The following is a 21,017-nucleotide window of genomic DNA, read 5'->3' on the forward strand; positions in this document are numbered from 1 at the left end:
TGCAGAGACCTCACTTACTTTGGCCAAACAGACTTTGACTAAACTGAAGAGGATGTTTTGCAAAGTAAAGCTTGTAGATTCACAGACTTTGTAGGCCTTTCTAGGTGATTTTTGAAAAAATTACCATGCCATGCAGCTTTCATATAAATTTTCTTCCGAATAGGATCTTAAACATTGAGATCCAGGATTATTCCCTCCCCCCCCAGTCAAGCTGTTTTCACCATGCCAACTCACTATGCTCAATAAATCTGCCTTCTACCTCTGCAACCTCCGCTGCTCTCTGGGGAAACAAAGCTTTCTGTTTTCCTTCATGACTCCTCACAACACAGATTCCACTTTCCACTGCCTCCCCTCTGCTGTTTATAGAGCAGTTGCTGTGGCTTGGGTGTGCTGCTCATCCCTGGGCCAAGACCAAGTTGAAATCCAGACACATATAAAAACTGTTCTGGAAATACTTCTTAAAAACAGAATGAATTTTCCATAAGGCTCACCATTGCCATCTAGTGTCACATTGTATATTGCACTTAAAACACACTTAAAACGTTTTATTTGCAGCTGTATAGCTGAGTCCCAAGAGGGCAGTGGTGATGGTGGGGGTTCAGAAGCTTTGTGGGTACCTGAGTGAACATGTGCCTAAACACTGAAGTCTTGGTGTAGAAGGGCTCTATATAATTTTGTTTGGATGTTGTTAGGAAATTCCAGAAAAAAACTACAACTGGTGTGGACTACAACTCCCATCAGCCCCGACTATTGGCTGTGCTGGTTGTGAGTGATAGGAACTGGAGTACAACATCTGGATGGCACCAGGCTGGCTACTTCTATGCCAAAGAGTGACTTACCAGGGTAATTTCTGCATCCGCCAGCGGTGGATCCTCTCCTCCAGTTCCCATCCAACAAATTCAGGCTCCACTTCTTGAACTTGTCACTGGCCAGTGTATCTGGAGTCAAGTTGCAGATCTCAAGGCGGGAGTAATGCCTCAGGAAATCACTAAACGACATCCTATGGGATAGTGGCAGGGGAAAAAAAAAACCTACTAAGAAAAGACGATCCCAATATGCTTCTTCCCATCAATTGTATTATAGGATTGGAGGATGGCTCAGCTGGTAAGAGCGTGAGACTGTTAATCTCAGGGTTGTGGGTTCGAGTTCCACCTTGGGCAAAAGATTCCTGCACTGCAGCAGACTGGACTAGATAAGCCTCTTGGTTCCTTCCAACTCTACAACTCTATGATTCTATCAAATCAATTGCCCCCAGAACAATCTCTGGACAACATGATGGCAAGCTCCATTGGCAAGCTGCAACATCAGTTGGAAGAAATGCTTTTTTTAAAAAAAGATCACCCACTTGAAATCTTTCTGCTACAGACCATTTACTCAAGTTTGAAAAACTCTGAATTTTCCACCAGCCATCAAGGTGTTTTAGGTATTATTATTCATTTTTATTATATGGGAAACAAAACTAAATATAGCAAAGCAAATACAATGTTTTGGGTGTTCTATACTGGGTCTGTGTGTATTCCAATCAGAACTGGTTCCAGAGATCCATTTACAATTTGATGGCTGCAAGTATGTCAGCTTTCAGTACACTAGAACAGTATTCATAATGTCTTCCCCTCCATTTGGAAAGTTAGGGAAGGGCTGTAGTTCAATTGCTGGCATCTCCAGGTGGGGCAGGGGCATCCTGGACAGCTGTTGCCGGTCAGTCGGTGGAGAAAATATTGAGCGAGATGAACTCCATGTAAAGCTGCTTCATTATGTTTCATCCTTACCAAAATTCTCCATCTTCATGTCTCTGCGTGAGCCTCTCTCTCACTTTAGGATCAACTCCGTTCCAGCTTGGACAGCTAAAAACATAAAGCCAGTTTAATGTCCATCTTTAGAGCAGCAGGTGGCCTCTCCAGAATTCCTCGTTCCCCCCCCCAACCACCGCTAATGCTTGCTGGGACAGATGCAGCAGCATTTAAAGCAAGAAAAGCATAACTTACATGCAGAGGGAATGCACTTAACTGAAGCAGGGAAAGATTCCCAAAAGGCTCATTAAAGTGCTAGAAAATGCATCTGTGATCTAGGTCTTACAGTTGCCAGGCTGCTTTCAAGAAGTCATTGCAGTGACACCGCTTTAGAGTTTGGCAACCTGTAATGTGAAACTTTGCGCCCAAATGTGGTTTATTGGAAATGCACAGCTCTGGCCTCCAGGCTTGGAACTCACTTGTCGTTCCATTTTCCAGTCCATTCTACTTCCCCCCAGGGGTTCCGGATTCTGATCAATTTCTGCAGGCTGCCTCGGAAATTCACCTGGCAGGATTAGAAAAATGTTAAGTTCACTATCAGACGGGAACTGGGGAAAGAAATCAGGTGCTTTCCATTTTCTTTATGCCGAGAAACCTGCTGCTTATATTGAATAAGCCTGCACTGTTGCCGGGTTGTTATTGTTTGTTAAATGTCTTTTGCATCAAGACTTGTTATTTCCTGTGGAATACGGGGTGGTTTTTTTTGATCGACCAGTAGTCACATCATGCAAAAAAAAAAAAAAAAAAAAAAAGGAGCAATGGTTTTCCCAAACTCTTCCATGTTATTCTCCGGCCTTCTTGCCTTCACCTTCAGAATTGACTTCTGAACTGAAAGTGCAGCAATTGCAATGTAAGCGACAAGCTGCACAATCTTGTGCGGTACTAACTCAAACGTAAGTGGCACTGAAGTCAGTGGGGTTTGCCTCCAGGTACGTGGGAGTAAGTCCCATTGAAGTCAACCATTATGTCTGTGTAGACATGTACAGGATTGCACGGTTAGCTGCCCTGCATATTTCCTCTTCCACAATGGCAGGGGAGCTGCTTCCCCAGGGCATAATCTCATTTAGTTGGCGGATGTGGGAATATTCCAACTGGAATATTGTGTAGGTCTTTTTCACCCAATGGGCTGTGTGAAGTGGGGCAACACAGAAAATCTAATATACTATGTATAGGAATGTCCATTATATGAATCCAAAGAAATATGACATGATAGGTTAGGTAAATGATAAAAAATGTGAGCTGTGGTTGAGGGCAGGGGCACGTTAACCCTTTTGCCCCCCCCCCCATGGTCCTGATCTTAAGCAGCCCCCTCCACATTGGCTATTTTGATTGGAACTGGCACTAATGGGAGCCTTCTTCCCAGTGGAAATAGTAAGTGTGTGTGTCTGATTCCCAAAGCCCCTCTGTGTGCCATGGAACCACTCTGGCTCCCCACCATCCCCAACTATGATTTTTTAAAAATAAAAACAACAACAACAACTCTGCAGTGCCAAACTGCATAACACACATTGCATGAAATTTGCCTTAAGAGAACGTAGCTCACAGCACTGCTATGAGGATGAATTGGGTGAGGAACAGATTGCAAAGACCTGTGCATCATATGCACTATGGCAGCAGTTGTGGGAATAGCAGTATCAAGGGCAGCCGCAGTGCTTGGCTAGTGGTCTGGAATAAAAGAAGCCCCTTGGAACATCCTGGAGAGGCTTCAGAGGCAGAATTCAGTTCCCTTCTCAATCGGAGCAGCATATTCCCCCTGACTGTTGATACTGGGAAATGCTGAAGCCAAAGCATCCAAGGCCAGCTGCAATCAGAAGTCTGCCAACAGCTCATTATCATGCCCGCCCTTTGTACAGCCTGCCAGGGAGTCAGCTTTAGACAACATTTTAATCAGAAGGGCAGGGATGCTTCCAGCATAATCACTCTGGGTGTCTTCCAAAGATCAATGAAGTTATTAGCGAGAGAGAGGGCTGAGATTATTATATATTACCCCCCTTTCCCTTTCCTTCTTTCTCATTCTACCATACCTGCTATCCATCATAAATTTAACCCTTTCCAAACTGTGATCTGTCTTTCACAACAGGCCATTGAGCTGGCAGAGAGAGGTGGTGAACAATGAATTTCAGTGCCTGGATCTGCACCACTTTGCGTTGGGATAAGTGCAGGTGATGACATGGGGTGCTCCTAGCTGGTGGGGCAACAGTTAATTGCACTAGAAGCCTCCAGGGCAACACAAGTGCAGGAGCTGTCTAAAAGCCCTTTGCAAAAGTGCTTTTGAAGCAGTCCTGCATGTCTCCTCTAAGTGGGTGGGGCTGGGGAAGAGCAGGCACCTCTCCCACCTCAGTTTAAAGGATAAGCATAGTGCTGTTCAAAGAGTGCTTTTGCAAAGGACTTTAACGGCTGCTCAGATGATGAGCAGATTAAATCCTGCTGCTTTGGCTGCCCAATCCTGTTCCCTTCTGCAGGATTAAACCCTCTCCTTCCACCCACCAATGATATCAGCTGGTAGATGAGTGTGGTTTGGGGGAAATGGCCTCATGGACCAAACTGGACCTCTTGGTGGGCATGGACTGAAGATTCCCCATCTTGGCTATAAGATGTACCCTGTGATGGAGCCAGGGGGAAACACAGTTCCCCACTATGCTTGTGTACTCCTCATATGTTATGTGATTTTCTGGAAAAACGAAACTTAAGCACATTGTGGGTTCACTAATTGACAACATGTGATACAGCTCACAGTAAATATTTCTTAGCATTTCAAGAGGGCTAATAAGGCAAAATTTGGCTGGTGGGAGATTTCATAGCCACAAGAGGGCAGTACGTTCAAACATTTCACAGATAATATCTCAGATGCATAGGAAATAATACTGGCCCAAAATGCTATCATATCCTTAGTGCACTACATTTTGCCATTTCCCAAGATGGAGAGCTTACCTCTTCTGCACCTGTAACAGAGTATGCATGCCCTTTGACCAGCTTCTGTGTGGTGACAGCCTCCGTCTCAGCAGCGCTTGTGATCTGCAAACACACACGGAAATATCACCGCTCCTGTGGTGACACAATCCCTCACTGAAGCACCAGTGCCATGCTGAATGCTACAGCGGCAATTACTCCTGCAGGGGGCTCGACAGCTCCATGAGCTCCTCTCGTTTTTTCCCTTCATACTCTGCACCCTGGTCTTTGACAAGAGGAATTGGCGAATACGAACCAGCACTGCCCCTTGCCCTAAATTGTTGACTTCTGCTTGTGTCAGCTGAGGTGCTGGGGCTTGCCAAATTTCTCACTGCCTCTGAGAAACAATTGATTGCATTCTCCCTCTCTGAAGACTCTCTTCCATCTCGTATAAACAGTATTATTGTATGCATCTTTGGCTCTCAGGCCTATTTACAGTTCAAACCTTAAGAATGGGCAACCTGACAAAACAACGCAATTTTGAATGCAATTTCTTTAAAAAATTGCTCTCCTAGTTGCATACATGTTTAATGCAAATTTCTTAATATACACATTTTTTCAGGCAATTTCCGCCTTCTGTATGCTACTTTTCACTAGTATATGCATTTGTAAGCAGCTTCTCCTTACACACACACATCTTTGCCCATGTTTTGTGCTGCATCACAGCCTTTGGAGAAGTGTGGATTTTTAAGGCTAGATGTGTTTTCTGGGAAGTGCAAATTACAGTCAGTTCACTCTGCTACAGTTAGGATTTAGGTATCACAGAGAATGAATCAGGGCATCAGAGCCTGGGGGACGTTGGCGGGGGGGAGGATGCAGTTTTTGTCCTCAGATGAAAGAAGTTTTCTTGTGAAGGCTGAGAATGAGAAGCCAGCAGAGGCAGGAATTTCCGGGAACTATAAGGTTGTATTACTTAATTTTTGACTGGGCTGTTTGCCCTGCTAGGTGCTACTATGAAAGTGAATTCTAAACAACTTGCCCCTCCTTCTCTGAAAAATAACAAAAATAGCATCCCCACATCCCAGGGAGCTACTTGCAGCCTGTTACCATACCGATAATACTTAGCCTTTGCTGTGTGTCTTCCAAATATATTTTATCTATTAAAGATTTGCATTCTTGGCCTTGAGTTCCTGTCCTTGGGTCTTATTACACTGTCTTTTTATTTTATCTTGAAACCAAGGGATTATAGTCAAGCCCCCTTAAGCCTCCGGCAGAAGCTCCTTCCTGGAGTGATAGCCTTTTGTTTACAGAAATACTGTTTACATTATCAAGCCTCTGCCCACCTGAATACTTATCCAAACTGGCCCTTTTCCAGCAAGGCTTTCTCAGTTTTGAGTCTGAAATGCATGCAACCTCTAAGACCGGTTTCTGCAGCTGTAAGACAAAGGGGGCTCTGCACCACTCATGTCTGGCCATCTGCTATCTGATGCTTTGGTTTGCAGATCTGAAAGAACTCGATCTGCCACAATCCAGAAATTTTGAATCCAGAGTGGTGTGAGGGATAGAATGCCAGGGGTGGACCCCATTATGTTTGTTTAAAAAAGGGCTATCTAAGGCAGGAGTCAGCAACCTTTTTCAGCCGTGGGCCAGTCCACCGCCCCTCAGACCATGTGGTGGGCCGGATTAATTTTTTTTTGGGGGGGGGGGATTAACAAATTCCTATGCCCCACAAATAACCCAGAGATGCATTTTAAATAAAAGCACACATTCTACTCATGTAAAAACACCAGGCAGGTCCCACAAATAACCCGGAGATGCATTTTAAATAAAAGGACACATTCTACTCATGTAAAAACACGCTGATTCCCGGACTGTCGTGGGCCAGATTGAGAAGGCGACTGGGCTGCATCCGGCCCCCAGGCCTTAGGTTGCCTACCCCTGACCTAAGGTATCTAACTGTTGCAGATGCAACAGGGATAATGCTTCTCTGTAACCTATGTTTTTCATTGTCCTATACTGAAAGATTTCTGGCAGAAGGTAACTGAAACTATCAACAGAACTGTACAGAACAACCTTACATTCACGAAGCAAAATATCCTCTTGAATTATATGCCCAGCACATGGAACCTTACAAAAGGACAATATGAGTGGACTCTCTGTGCCCTTACCACAGCAAAAAGTTTATACTGATGAATTAAAAAAAAAATAATGCCGCTCCCTACTATGATTGGATTGAAGACCTATACAAACTCGCAACCTATGAACAACTTGCATATAAATGCAGACTTGCCATGGACAAATTTGATGATATTTTGAATCCATTCTTACAAATACTGTAATAGGTTAAGATCCGGTGAAGTACAATAACAACTTTGTAAAGTATAAAGTTTCGGGGCCCCCCCTCCCCCCTTTACTTTCCCTTCTACACGGGTGCTGTTTCTCTTTTTCTCTCTTTTATTTACGTCTCACCATGTTTAGTGCACATATAATTTTGTACTTTTCAACTTTCAATAAAGATGTCTGGGGGGGAAAAAAGAAAGAATGCTGGGCGTGGGCTAGAGAAAACTAGTTGGTTTTGCAGCCAGGGTGAAATGACATGTGAAGGCAGATGCCCTGTGGTTTTTGAAAGATCGCCCCATAATCACTCACAGAAGGGTGAGCGATTTAAAGCACAAAGAAGATTTATGGGTAAGGAGGTGCAGATCCCTGCCCTGCCTGCCGCTCCCCACTCCACAGCCTGTGCCCCGTCATCAGGCTGTTTTCTTCAGGGCTTCAGTAATGGAAGCAAATTTGGCCATGAGGAAAAAGCCGCTGGGGCAGAGGAGCAACAGGAAGCAAAAGCAGGAAGAGGGTGGCAAGAGTTTAGCACTCCCCATACTTGCACTATAGATTCAATCCCTCACCCTCCACTTTAAAGGTTATTGAGAAGACAGATCAGATCCAAAAAAAGCTCACCAGATGATTGAAGGCTAGCTATCATCTCTCAGCCTAACTTACTTCATTAGGGGCAGGGTGGAGCATCCCAAAATGTAGATGACGATTATGGTTCCTTGGCATTATCCCTTAAGTTATGTGGGAGTTCTGATTCACATTCACAGCTCTCTCACCTGCATTCATTCATTCATTACAATGCTGGAAACAACTTATAGGGATGCATGTGCAGAGTTAATAACTGCACTGAAGTGAGTGAGGAAACCTAATTCCACAGGAGAGCAATGTACATGCAACATAACGTGCCTCAGTGATGAGGAATCACTGGCTTCTAGATGTTGCTGGACTACAACTCCCATCATCCCTGACCATTAGCTATGCTTGCCATGACTGAAGGGTGCTGGAGTCCAACAACATCCGGAGGGAGGGGCAGGTTCCCCAGCCCTGGTGTACACAAAACTTGGAATCAGATATGTTGTCTGCAGCTACATGGTGGAGGTCTCCAAAGAGATCCTTCACACATTTGGGGACTTATTTCAGACAGGGAAATTAAAGGTGTGTGCAGGTATATTCTTAAAAAGGGTAGCCAGAGCTCAGTCTTATTTATTTTTTATTCTTTTAAAAAGCAATCTGATTTAGAAGCGTCTAATGGAGTGGAACCCTAGTCCATGAAAGCTTGTGCCCTACTAGAATTTGTTAGCATTTCAGATGCCACAAGACCCTTTGTGTACTGAGGCAGGACTCTTGGGACCCAGCAAAGAACTGCTCAAATGCAACTACGAGGTGAAAATACACCCAGCCACTAAAGAGCAGCTGCAGCTGCCTTTGCGCTGCTCAGTTGTTGCAAAGGGATGTTAACATACACAATTGAAGAGGTAAGAAGTCTTCTTTGGGGAGCCTTTTTTGCCCTAAAGTCTCATTCAAATTAACACCAGCCATTCTTATAGGAGGGGAAGGGCTCAGAATTTTCCAGTCCCTGTGCACTACCTGGAGGTTTGGAATTCTGTACTACCTCACAGTCCCCTAACTAAAGCAACCTTCCAGTTGCTGCATGCACAAAAGAACGTGGGACAGCTGGAAAGAAAACAACACTAACTCACATCAATAGAGCATCCCAGGAGAGAGCCCTTCTGAAGAGCCTTCTGGATGATTTTGAACAGGTTCGGCGGTGGCTTTTGCAGCTCGTACCACTCTGCAATTCCTCCAGTGAAGTCCTCAAAGCCCTCAGTGGTGCTTCCTCCAGAGAGAGCCTCATACGATCCATTCACCCTGTGTAAGAGGCAAACATGACATTTCAACTTTCTTTTCTCGGCCTTTGAAATTAAAGTGTAGCATAGCTAAAGCCTCACAATCAGGTGTCTGCACTACTACTTCTTTTTCATTCACGAAAAGCCCAAGGTCAACATGGGATACATCAAAAGGTTTGACACACAGATCTGATCATGTACCTTAGCTACATGTATATTAAATAACTACACTATTAATCCATATGGACTAGGGCCCCTGATGCTACAAAGAGGAATGATCCCTTCCTAATGCAAACCATTATGACTCCATGAAGTGAAAGGTGTGGCAAGAGAAGGTTTGGCCTGAGCAGAGTCCCAAGGGTCACGCAGAGGGGCTTGGAGTGCTCAGCCCCTGGGCCTGTAATTCCCCACCTCTGATGCTGTCCTTTACTTACTTGGCGTAAGCCTTCTCCAGCAGAGCACTCCAGAACTCACTCCTTTGGGCTGAATGAACAAAGAGGAGCTCTCCATCTTTGGTAGGTAGCTTGTCATCAACAACAACATCCACCCACTCTCCATACTGCCAGAACTGAAAACAAATAATCATCATCACCACAATGTGTTAGAAGGCATGCTCTTGACCACAGCTGAAAACAGCTTGGGACCAGGTTAGCTGAAGGAACTTCTCCCCTTACACAATGGTCCAGACTTCAAGATAATCTTCAGCAACGCTTCTCTGGGTGCCCTCAGTGAGGAAAGGGACTTCTTGGTGATGGCAGCTAAGTTATGGGATGCCCGCTGCAGAGCGTACTGCCTGGTGCCAGCTCGCTTCACCAAACATTTCACTTAAGTTTGGAGAAAGAGCTTTTTGAAGCTCTAAAAGCTTGCCACCTTATCTGCAGTGTAAGAGTAGGTTAAATATCTTCTAATAAAATATATAACCAATACCGGCCCCTTTCCTCAACCAGGTGCCTTCCAGATCTTGTTGGACTATAACTCCCATCATCCATGATCACTAGCCATGTTTGCTGGGGAGTCAGACCCCAACATTAACCTGAGGGCACCAGGCTGAGGAAGGGTGACTGATACCACTCTGAATGCTATTCATCCCAGAAAAATCCCTATAGCTCAGGTGTACAAAAAGGAACTTGAAGCAGGAGAGGATTACCTCCAGATAAGCATGCAGCTTTAAAGTTGTTTAAGGCAAAAGAATCAATCACTGCCTTGAGCAACGTCCAAAGGGTAATTGTACAACGTGCACATTCTTCCGGGAGGGGTGGATCAAGTCGGTTCACACCTGATTCTGCAGAAACCAAATTCCTGAAGCTTCCCTACCCTCCATTGCATGCATACCAGGGTATCAGTTGATCTGGCAAATACAGTGCTAATAAAGCAGCATAACCCTTCCAGGGAAAAGGCAGAAATCAGTATCTGTGGTACCTGGAAGTGGAATATTCCTGCATATCTGTCTTTGAAGCTTTGATCGCTGGGCACAACTCTAGCCAAAACTTCTTCATTCAACGTGAGAGAAGCAATGGCTGCCAGGAGCCAACAGTCTCCTGTGAAAGCAAAACAAAAGTATTTCCCATTAGTCTCCATGCTCTTAAATAAATAAAGGGGGGTGGGGGAGAAGCAAAAGTAAGGCACTTTAAGTCCTATTGATCTTACCAGGAGAGATTAACATAAGAGCAGGACAGAGTACTGTACTTCTATACTCTAATTATGGTGGGGTGGGTGGGTGTGGAGCATGTATTGTGCTGTTGTGGTGATGTGAGGAGGGCAATTTTTAATTACCTGCTCCCCTTAAAATCAACTGGGGAGTTGGTCTGCAACTGGTCCAGGTGTCAAGTTGCACCACCAACAGGGGCACGGGCATAGTCTTGGAAGACCAGTGATATTTGGCATAGAATAGTTGGGAAGCCTTCCTTAAAAAATTGGGAACAGTAATAAGCTTTTCCCAAGACGGATGAATACAGAATTACCAGCATGTTTGGACTTTCACATGTTTTTAAAGAGCTGATTTCAGTCTCTGCAAAATCTTGCTTTGAGAATTCTGGATTAATCTGATCCATCTAAATGATATTAACAAACAAGGTCCTCCCCAACATGTGTGGAAATTCACTGATGCCCTTCTGTTCCAGCAGACTTTTCCATCTTTCATAGTTTTGCCACCTGTGAGTCAGAGAAGCTCTGTAGACTGGCTCTGCCTTCCAGAATCGGATGGTTAGCTGCTAACCAGTGTTGCTGGATGAGAGCCAATGTACACTCGCCTCCTCACCTTTGGTGCCTCCAGTAGCACTGCAGTTTACCAAACACACAAACAAAACACAAATTACTGAATAAAGAAGTCAATGGCGGGGAGGGGGGAAATAACTTCAGCATTTTCAAACCGAATAAACAGAACTCTACTGTCAAGATCAACTGTCTGTGATGACTGTTCAATGCTAATGAACTCCACTGGTGCATCAAAACACCTTGAGATCTCTTATCATCCAACAGCTAGACAGGTCCTAAGAATCTGAAGTAGCAGCTCACAAGAAAATTCCAACGTTAGTCCACCATTACCAAGAAGCAAGTACGGAAAGTAAGGATGGCCAATGGACTCCCTGGACACCAATGTTGAGCAGTAACAAAATAGCAAAGTATCAGTTAAACTCACATAGCAGAGGTACTGCACCTATGTCCATAGTAGTACGCATTGCCATGAGCCAATAAAGATCTTGGTTTTGCAACTGTAGAGTGGCTGTGCTTGCATCATGCACTCCTTCTCTTTAGTAACTGCTCATCAACAGTGATGCTTGGCAAATAAAAAGGTAAAGGTAAAGTACCCCTGGATGGTTAAGTCCAGTCAAAGGCGACTATGGGGTTGTGGCGCTCATCTCACTTTCAGGCCAAGGGAGCTGGCGTTTGTCCATAGACAGCTTTGCGGGTCATGTGGCCAGCATGACTAAACCGCTTCTGGCACAATGGAATACCGTGACAGAAGCCAGAACACATGGAAATGCCGTTTACCTTCCTGCCACAGCAGTACCTATTTATCTACTTGCACTGGCGTTCTTTCAAACTGCTAGGCTGGCAGGAGCTGGGACACAGCAATGGGAGCTCACTCCGTTGCGGGGATTCAAACCGTCAACCTTCCGATCGGCAAGCCCAAGAAACTCAGTGGTTTAGACCACAGCGCCACCCATGTCCCTGCTTGGGCAAGTACTTAGCAGCAGACATACAGAAAATGGCAATTACGAAAACAGGCTGGGCCCCTTTGAACAAAGAGGTGCCTCTCATGGGAACCCAAGATAGCTACCCAGAAAAAGTAGCAACTTCTATTTAAGGCTCATTCTTGTGGCATTTTTGGATTCCCCGTAACAGTACATGGTGGGAAAGTACTTCATTTTTAACAAAGCTGATTTGGATCCCAAACAAGAGGTGAACCAGACATACCAGAAACCAGAATGAACTGATAGATACAGATCCGAAACAAGTCTTGCGGAAAGTGCATTAATTAGTGCACAGATTCTGACAAGTGTGTCCCCCTATATAAGCTATTGTATCTTCTTAAAAAAGTTGATGGTTTTGCCTCTGTTCTCCTGCATGCTGCTTTGGCACAAGAATTTCCTTCCCTTCTATAGTGGTTTCACTTACTGTGAGATTTCCAGAAGAGAATCTTCTGGTTATGGTAAAAAAAAAAAAAGTAGATACATGAGAAATGGGCAGTAAAAGATGCACTTGAAAAAGAATACATAATCAGCAGAAGCAATTGGGAAAGCTCAACTGCTTCAATCTGTGCACATATTAAACTGTTCCACCTCAAAGCCCACAGCAGGATAGGGTGAGCATGAATATATGTATTGCAAGCAGTGATGATGGTGCTGTCAACAGCACCTCCCCAGCTGAAAATATTAGAACCGTACACCGCTCTAGTGAGTAAAATAGGAGATCCTCATGGCACAACAACACAGTATTGTAGAAAAATGCATACATGAATTTTTACAATGTAAATGCGGTTTTAATTTCTGGGGAAGATATATCTGCTACTGAAATCAGAGGGGAAACACTAGCCTATTTATAGGTCATTGCTGTGATACTATAGCAACATCCTTTGAAAAAAAACCCCATAAATATTGAGCATGCTTCCTGTATGCAAAAACCATTCTGCTAAAATGACTCACTGTGCGCAGTGAGCTTTGCAGTAATATGCAACTATGCAACAATACAAGATACACATAAACATAAAAAATACTAGAACCTGAGAAAACTCATCTAAAAATTCCTAAAAGATTAATTAATTAATTAATTCAAAGGAAGGGCTTTTTTAAACCCACAAAGCTTTATAAATTTTACAGTGCAGTAAGTTTGCTAGTCTGTAATGTTCAGTGGCCCAATTTTGACATCACATTAAGTCACAGTTAAAAACAAGCTATTGTTTTATGTGTAAGCGAACCACGCCGGTGTATGCTGCTGAAAACTTCTCACTCTCCTCCAGCTATGCCACTGGGTAACATGTCTGGCTTGTTGTGACATCCAAATCTGGACTCGTGAATCTTTTCCTGTGTATGGATGTCACAACAAAATGCACTTTCTTGCTTTTTGGCAGCACACATATAGCAGCAATGTGCATACTGCATACTCAGATTAAACCACACAGTTTGCTTCAAACTAAGGTTTAATGTTTGCTTTAAACTATGGTTTAATGTGATGTGCAAACCAGGTCATTATGTACCGTAAGTCTCAAATTAGCATGGACCGCCTGTTTTGCACACTCACTGCAAGCCATACAATCTGAAGAATATAATGAATGCTACATTCTTCTTAGTTAAAACAAGCTTCATTTTAAAAGGGGGAAAGGTATTGTAAGTGTTAAATGACTGATTGCTACACCTAACTTTCTCTCCATGTCACAATGCCAGAGTGCCTTTCATCTGGACAGGGATAGCCTAACTACTGTTGTCTATGTTCCGGTAACCTCAAAGTTAGATTACTGCAATGTGTAGGGCTGCCTCTGAAGACGGTTTGGAAACTTCAGCTGGTGCAGAATTCAGTGGCCAGGTTGCTCACCGGAGCCAAACGGTTTGTGCATATTGCACCGATCCTGGTCCGACTGCACTGGCTACCCCAGTTAGTTTCCGGGTCCAATTCAAAGTGCTGGTTTTGACTTATAAAGCCTTAAACAGCTCAGAATTTGCCAACCAGTGCCACAGTGCACACTACTTTGAAAATGGCAGGTTAGAGGAATGTTGCAGACTGGTGAATGACACAGTTTCTTCACACATGAATCTGCTTAATCCCTGAAGTTTCTTAGTGGTGTACATAAAAATTACAAAAAGTGGATAAAATCAATTAAAGTTAATAATAATAGAGACAGAAAACTTCCTTAAAATGCTTGTTGGAATAGTAAGGTCTTGCTGCGACTACTTGAGGTGCGTGACAACATGAAATCCAGAACAAAGGTGCAGTATGGCTCTGCGTCCAAGAAAAATGCAACATTAAATAGGGTTTAAGGTGTAGTTTGTGACACTGCAAGGGCAAAAAGAAAGGAAACCTTACAAAAGAACATCGTAGTTTGCGGCTATGAAGTAATGCCAATGTCATGGTTTTATTTGTCCCTGGATTCAGCCTGTTGAAATCAATGCATACCTGCCCTGAAGCACAAACAACATTCTTTTCTTGGAATGAAGTGCAATTTGCATGAAGGATGAAAAAAAGGAGTCTCTTATCTGGAAGTTAAAGTCAAATGCCACAAGCCAGCGTTATCTCATGGATACGGAGCGCACACAACACTCTGGAGGGAAAATGATTCAGGAAGAGGCTAAACTGTGTTGGAACTGAAGGGTGCTAAAATCAGAATTCTGATGCAATGATAAAAGAACCCAAGGTGGAGTAAGATGTGGTGGTAGCCTGATCTTTGTCTAATCACACAACAAAGAGAAAATATGATGATTTACATGGCTGAGAGGAAGCTATGCTTCCCTCCGAAAGGTGAAGAGAAAAATAGCCTGGTTTAGTTTGAGGCCGACATGATGAAAAGCAGGTTTATACATTCTTAAAATAAAGTAAATAGATCTAAAACAAGGTAGGCATCATGTTAAGAGTGCTTCAGCAGGAAGTTAAGCGAAGTCTCCGTCTTACCTAAAGCTCCTTGGCAGATATCAGTTCTGGTGGCACCTCCGACGATAAACTGAGGATTGGAACACAACTCCTGGCAAAGCAAGTAGTAAGAAGAAATATGTAAGAAAATAAATTTGTTTAAAGTTATGGACATTCCAGGCTGATCTCCAGTAGCAACCCTGGTATCTGTACATGCATGTCTGTGGAGTGTTGGGATTATGTTTCCCATCAGCTGCAATCCTGAACATGGTTAGGCTGGCTAAAGCTCTTTGAAGTCATTGGGGTCTAAGCAGACCAGCTATGTACATGACTATAATCCAAAGGAGGCACTAAGTCAGCAAAGGCTGGGTATAATGAAAAGCCAAAACCTCTAAAATATTTGTTCTAGACAATGTTCTAACCACTTCAGAATCTCGGAGGCAGGCATCCAAAAAGGAGTTCTTAGTGGCAATTTGTGCTATTACCCTAACCCATGGTCTCCCAAACTTGGGTCTTTGGACTACAACTTCCATCATCCCTAGCTAGCAAGACCAAAGGTCAGGGAAGATGGAAACTATAGTCCAAAAACAGCGGGAGATCCAGGTTTGGGAAAACCTGCCCTAACCCCTTTCTCTAGTTCAGAATTGTGGGCAACTTTTTGATGCACTCAGAGACAGAAACAGTACGGAAGATATTTCTTACCTTTTGATCTGGTAACTGTTGGGAGCCAAAGTTGGGCGAGTAAGCCCCACTGAACACATTGGGACTTGCTTTGGAGTAAAAACCAATAGGGTTGTGCTGTGCTGATACTTTCTGAGGTTTCCCTCTCTACATGGACGTTAATATATTCCTTACTTCTGGTTTAATATGACTGATGCTATTTTTCTGTCAATTTTGTTAACGGTTAAACTCAAGGAGATTTTCTTCTGGATTTACTAAGCTGAAATCTGAGATTCTCTGCCCTTATGCAAAGCATGCAGCCATGGAAACATCATCCTTGAATACACAGAGGCCTCCACTTTCCTCAGCTGACTTCTCCTTCTTCAAAGAGCATAATGCTAAGACTTATGGAGGTCTGGTTGGCTCGTACCCTCAAGGAAAAATATTTATTTTCATGTGTTCCTGGTGCTGCTTAAAAGCTGCTGGACATGTTGAGCAAGAAAATCCCCTTTATTCAAAAGAAAACCACATAGCCTCTGAAACACAGAGGGGTGTTTCTTCACAGTATGTTTTGGTACAGAGCAGTTTGCAACTATACACACCTTCACGAGATAACATCACCTAAAGCAGGGTTTCCCAAACTTGAGTCTCCAGCTGTTGTGAGACTACAACTCCCATCATCCCCTGTGGTCAGGGATGATGGGATTTGTACTCCAAAAACAGCTGGAGACCAAAAGTTTGGGAAACCCTGATCTAAAGTGGCAGCTAATATCCATTTGTTCATACACACAGATGGGCATGTTTTCAAATTAGTGCTGAATGGTGTTCTCTGTTCCCCTCCCCTTAATTAGCGCTTCCACAGACCTTAGTCTTTTTTAAAAATGAAAAAAATCCTGGTCTTCCAAAAGGGAGGGTATGGAAACTGGTGTGTTGATATACTGATATACAGAGGATATACTGAAATACAGAGGATATATATCAGTATATAGAGGTGGCTAAGCTACTGCACCACTTCCAATTTTACCTACTTCATCCATAGAGAAGTTAAACATGGTGATGGGGAGTGGCACACCCCTGCAACGTCAGTAGGCCTGCCCCAATAGAAGATGACCTGAGAAAAAACACTCTCAGTGTAAAAAGGTGTTGTGCCAAGAATGCTCTTGAGAAGTACATTCTTGGCACGAAACAGATTGTAACTGTTCCAGCAGAATGTACTTTAGACTGACAAGTAGTGTGGGGCAGGGATGAAACAGAGTGATGTCATGTGTACAGCACCCCAAAAAAAGAGCCTGAATGCACATCATCACGCAGTGTGAATGCGCCACATATTATAAGCAAAATTTGCTCTTTCAGCATTGTAAATAAAGGATGCAAGCATGTAAATAACTGCATTCAAATCTGACTCTGAAAAGTACATGCACTAGATGGACAGAAGGCAGATGCATCAATAAATGCATCTATGGAAATGAGTGGCTGCCAAGATAAGAAAAGGACAGGCAAGGAAATGAAGGGTGGAGAGGTGACTTAAACACAGAGTTCAAAGCCATCAGACCCAGCCTCTTGCTGGAAATCCACTCATGTAGCATCCCCGATCAGTGGGCATCCAGCTACTGCTTACAAACTTTTAATGAAGGACTATCCTCCACCTTTTGAAGCCTAGTATATGGCCTAATATAAAAGGAAAGCAGGAGCAAGTGAAACAACAGGTGAGGGCATACAATCTATTGTCCCTCCTGAAAACATAAAACAGGAATATTTCACAATGTAGGGTTGGGTGTGGTGCACAGGGTGGGTACAGTGCATGAATAGGACTGCTGAATGAGCATAAGAATGTAAGAAGAGCCTGCTGGATCAGGCCAAAGGCCCATCAAGGCTAGCATCCTGTTCTCACAGTAGCCAACTAGATGCCTGCAAGAAACCTGCAAGCAGGAAATGAGCACAAAAGTATTCTCCCCTCCTGCAGTTTCCAGCACCTGGTATTCAGAAGCATTGGTAGCCATCACGGCTAGTTGACAATGTAAAACTACTTTGCGAGGTTACTGCTAAATGAGAATCCAGGATTTGCGTACACTTGGGCATATTCACCAAAAGCAGCCTCCCCAGTCAGTGGTTGTCTCTGCTTCAGCCATAACATTTAGAAGACCTCTTCACAATGATCACTACCATGGGTAGGTAAACTAATGCCTGGGGGCTGGATCTGGCCCAATTGCCTTCTAAATCCGGCCCGCAGATGGTCTAGGAATCAGCGTGTTTTTACATGAGTAGAATGCGTGCTTTTATTTAAAATGCATCTCTGGGTTATTTGTGGGGAGTAGGAATTCATTATTATTTTTTTCCAAAATATAGTCTGGCCCCCCACAAGGTCTGAGGAACAGTGGACTGGCCCCCTGCTGAAAAAGTTTGCTGACCCCTATTCTATGGATAATGACTGCATACAGGCATCCTATGGAGCTGCAGAGACTCTCAACATGAACGATGTGGCATCCCCATGGCAAGTGAAAGATGTATTTTGGCCTTATGAACAGGAGTATGATTATGAGTGTGGTTCATGAAGCATAGGGCAAAAAAGGTAAGCATGAAAGCATCCATGATTTGAGTAAAGATGGAACTTTGGCGTTCTAACTACCATTTATCCATTTCACCTCATTTCACCTCAGTGCCTTGGTATTTTCAGACTTGGCATACTTCCTAAATGCCTACAACCTTCCTAGCCCACATGAGATAGAGGGCTCATGGCCTGCTTGGAGGTGTTATTCCCATAGGCAACTGGTTGGTCACTGTAACCACAGGATATTGGATTAGCTGGGCCCTTGGTCTGATCCAGGAGGGCTCTTACGTTCACACGAAACAAAGATAGTGAGTGAGCTTAAACAATCAAAACTAGATTTTTGAATCCTCCATATTAGTCTCTCAGAAATCCCCTTAATTACTACTGTGTTTGGATTGATGGGCGCTTCCTCTCACAGAATATGGGAACTTCTTTCCCTGTAGAAAGCGACAAGTGCATTTTGATATTGCCTCTGTGCCTTAAACACACTTGCTGCAGTGTGTAGATGAATCCCCATGAAAGAAAGTGGTACTTACTTCTGAGTAAACAGGCCTAGGATCCCACTAGCTTACAGGAAATTATATTGTATCTGGAGAAGTGTGCATGCACCCGAAAGCTTATACCCAAAACAAACTTAGTTGGTCTCTAAGGTGCTACTGGACAATTTTTTAATTTTTTCCGACTGTGTCAGACCAACACGGCTACCTACCTGAATCAGGAAATTATATATTAGCTCTGTAACATCCTACGGGAACTAGTATTCCTATCAGGCATTAGTTTGTATAGAAGCAAACGGACATGCTGCCAATCTCAGTCCCACCCTACTCTGCCTCCCTATACAAAGGAAACATTTTTTCTAACTTACTCATAACTTCTCCTGCATACACAACAAGCACACCATCCTACGCTGCATCAACTAAACCACAATGATCACCACCTCCCATGCTCCCTACAACCAACCCAAATTAGAATCCCTACTTCTAGTATAAAAATGCATTGAAATGATAAGCACAAGCAAACTCTGTTGGCACTCTAGTAAATATCCTAAATGGATGCATACCCAATTGGCAAAAGGATGACTACGAGGCTTGGAGTGATCCTGAGTATCAGAAGTTGATCTTTTCTTTTCCTCCCTTTCCACTGTGATGGGCCACAGCCAAGAAAGCCAGATCAATTCAGGCAGGGGTGGGCCGATTCCAAGAGTACAGTGGTACCTCGGGTTAAGTACTTAATTCGTTCCGCAGGTCTGTTCTTCACCTGAAACTGCTCTTAACCTGAAGCACCACATTAGCTAATGGGGCCTCCTGCTGCCGCCGCGCTGCCGGAGCCCGATTTCTGTTCTTATCCTGAAGCAAATTTCTTAACCTGAAGCACTATTTCTGGCTTAGTGGAGTGCGTAACCTGAAGCGTATGTAACCTGAAGCGTATGTAACCCGAGGTACCACTCTATATGCAATGCAAGGGATCCCACAGGATCTTTAATTTAGGAATCCGGGCCTTCTGAACAGAAAGTTCCACCCACAGTCCCAGTTGCTAGTTACACTCAAACTCCCAAAGAACTAAATTCAGGTTCAATTCCCCGCCCCCGTTTCCACCTCTCTTATTCTCTCTCCCCAAACCGAATGGAGAATCCCGTTCTCAAAACCGCCTCGTAACTATTTCCCTCTTTAACTTAAGTCTTTGTTATGTACTGAGTTGAATAGGACCCAAAATGCAGCAGTCTGATTGGTCCTAGAGCAACACTTCGCCCCCATCCCACCAAGGGTCCCGCGTGAACACGCGAGCACGTCTGAACGCCTACCGTCGGCCTCTTCCACACGATGCCCCTCGTTTTGTAGGAGTTCGGTCCCAGCTCCTTGTAGCCCAGGGAAGAGGCGGCCGCGGGGAAGGAGGGGTCCTGGAAGAGCTTCCCCGCTTCGAGGCACTCGTCCCGCAGCGCATGGAAGTCCTGGTTTAAGTACTTCACGGCCTTGGCATTGGAGCCTAAGCCTCGGGCGACCTCCCTGTCTTTTGCTAATTTAGCTGCGAGACCAGACATGATGGCTGTTCCCTTTTGTTGCCGCCGCCGCCGCCGCCGCCAACTCCGGAGCTGGACATAAAAATGCGAATCTCCTCCACGCAAATGACGGCGGCGAAGCGGGCTGCCGATGATTCATGCAACGAGAGGAAAACTCTCATCACTGCGCTCGGGGTGTGGCCGGGTCGGCCTTCGAGATCCAGGCGGTGCAAGCGGGCCTGTCGCCCACCAGTTCTCGCTCCAGCTCGGCCGAGGGCCGCTGTAGGCGAAAGGGGCAGCATTTCCCGCGCTTTTTATTACTGTTGCAAAGAGAAGAGCAAATGTTCTACCCGGGGAGGGGGGGGGAGGGGACTGACGCCTTTCCACACACAAAGCTGTTTTGCCAAATTGTCACACGCACCGTTATAAGGGCACGCGCCTTATGAACTTTTAGCATTTCACCGATGAATATGGAAAGACTCTCACAGCAACCTTATTCTGACATTCTCCCCATCTCTTTGATTACTGGAGTTGCTGCGCGCCTCCAGGGGAAACGAGTGCGCGCGCGCGCGCTAAGCAAGCAACCAACACCTCCCGCCCCGCAACTTCCCTCTGCCTTTCTCCTACCCTCGCCAATTGCTGGATCCTTGCGAAAATTATTATGACTGAATAATTGCCTAGGAAATCTTGAAACCTGAAGCGTGCTTGCTTGACAGTTAGGTCCATTGGGGAGGCAAAGCAAGTAGTTCTGACTTCAACAGAGAGAGAAAGTTTGGAATGGAATTCTTCTCATTCTTCTCATGGGACAAAGTTTGCCCTTCAGGCGGAAATCCAGTTTTCCCCTTCTGTGTTCATACAGAGACATAATGTGCTGCCACTGGTCTTTAATTATTTAT

The 21,017-nt window shown here is 44.4% G+C and overlaps 1 protein-coding gene across 1 annotated transcript in view; it reads right to left on the reverse strand.

Moving 5' to 3' along the window:
• Positions 1 to 20,717, reverse strand: part of CAPN2 (calpain 2) — a 31,608-nt gene extending 10,891 nt beyond the window's left edge. The window contains exons 1-9 of the mRNA XM_083605144.1: positions 19,927 to 20,717; positions 14,960 to 15,029; positions 10,277 to 10,395; positions 9,292 to 9,425; positions 8,711 to 8,879; positions 4,722 to 4,805; positions 2,210 to 2,295; positions 1,770 to 1,844; positions 840 to 1,000 (exon numbers count right to left, since the gene is read on the reverse strand). Coding sequence (XP_083461270.1) covers positions 840 to 1,000; positions 1,770 to 1,844; positions 2,210 to 2,295; positions 4,722 to 4,805; positions 8,711 to 8,879; positions 9,292 to 9,425; positions 10,277 to 10,395; positions 14,960 to 15,029; positions 19,927 to 20,163 — 1,135 coding nt within the window. The 5' untranslated portion in view covers positions 20,164 to 20,717. The remainder of the gene's footprint in view (positions 1 to 839; positions 1,001 to 1,769; positions 1,845 to 2,209; positions 2,296 to 4,721; positions 4,806 to 8,710; positions 8,880 to 9,291; positions 9,426 to 10,276; positions 10,396 to 14,959; positions 15,030 to 19,926) is intronic.
• Positions 20,718 to 21,017: the final 300 nt, after the last annotated feature.

The sequence above is a fragment of the Podarcis filfolensis genome, assembly GCF_964270895.1.
Source record: "Podarcis filfolensis genome assembly, chromosome: 3".
Classification (NCBI taxonomy): Eukaryota; Metazoa; Chordata; class Lepidosauria; order Squamata; family Lacertidae; genus Podarcis; species Podarcis filfolensis.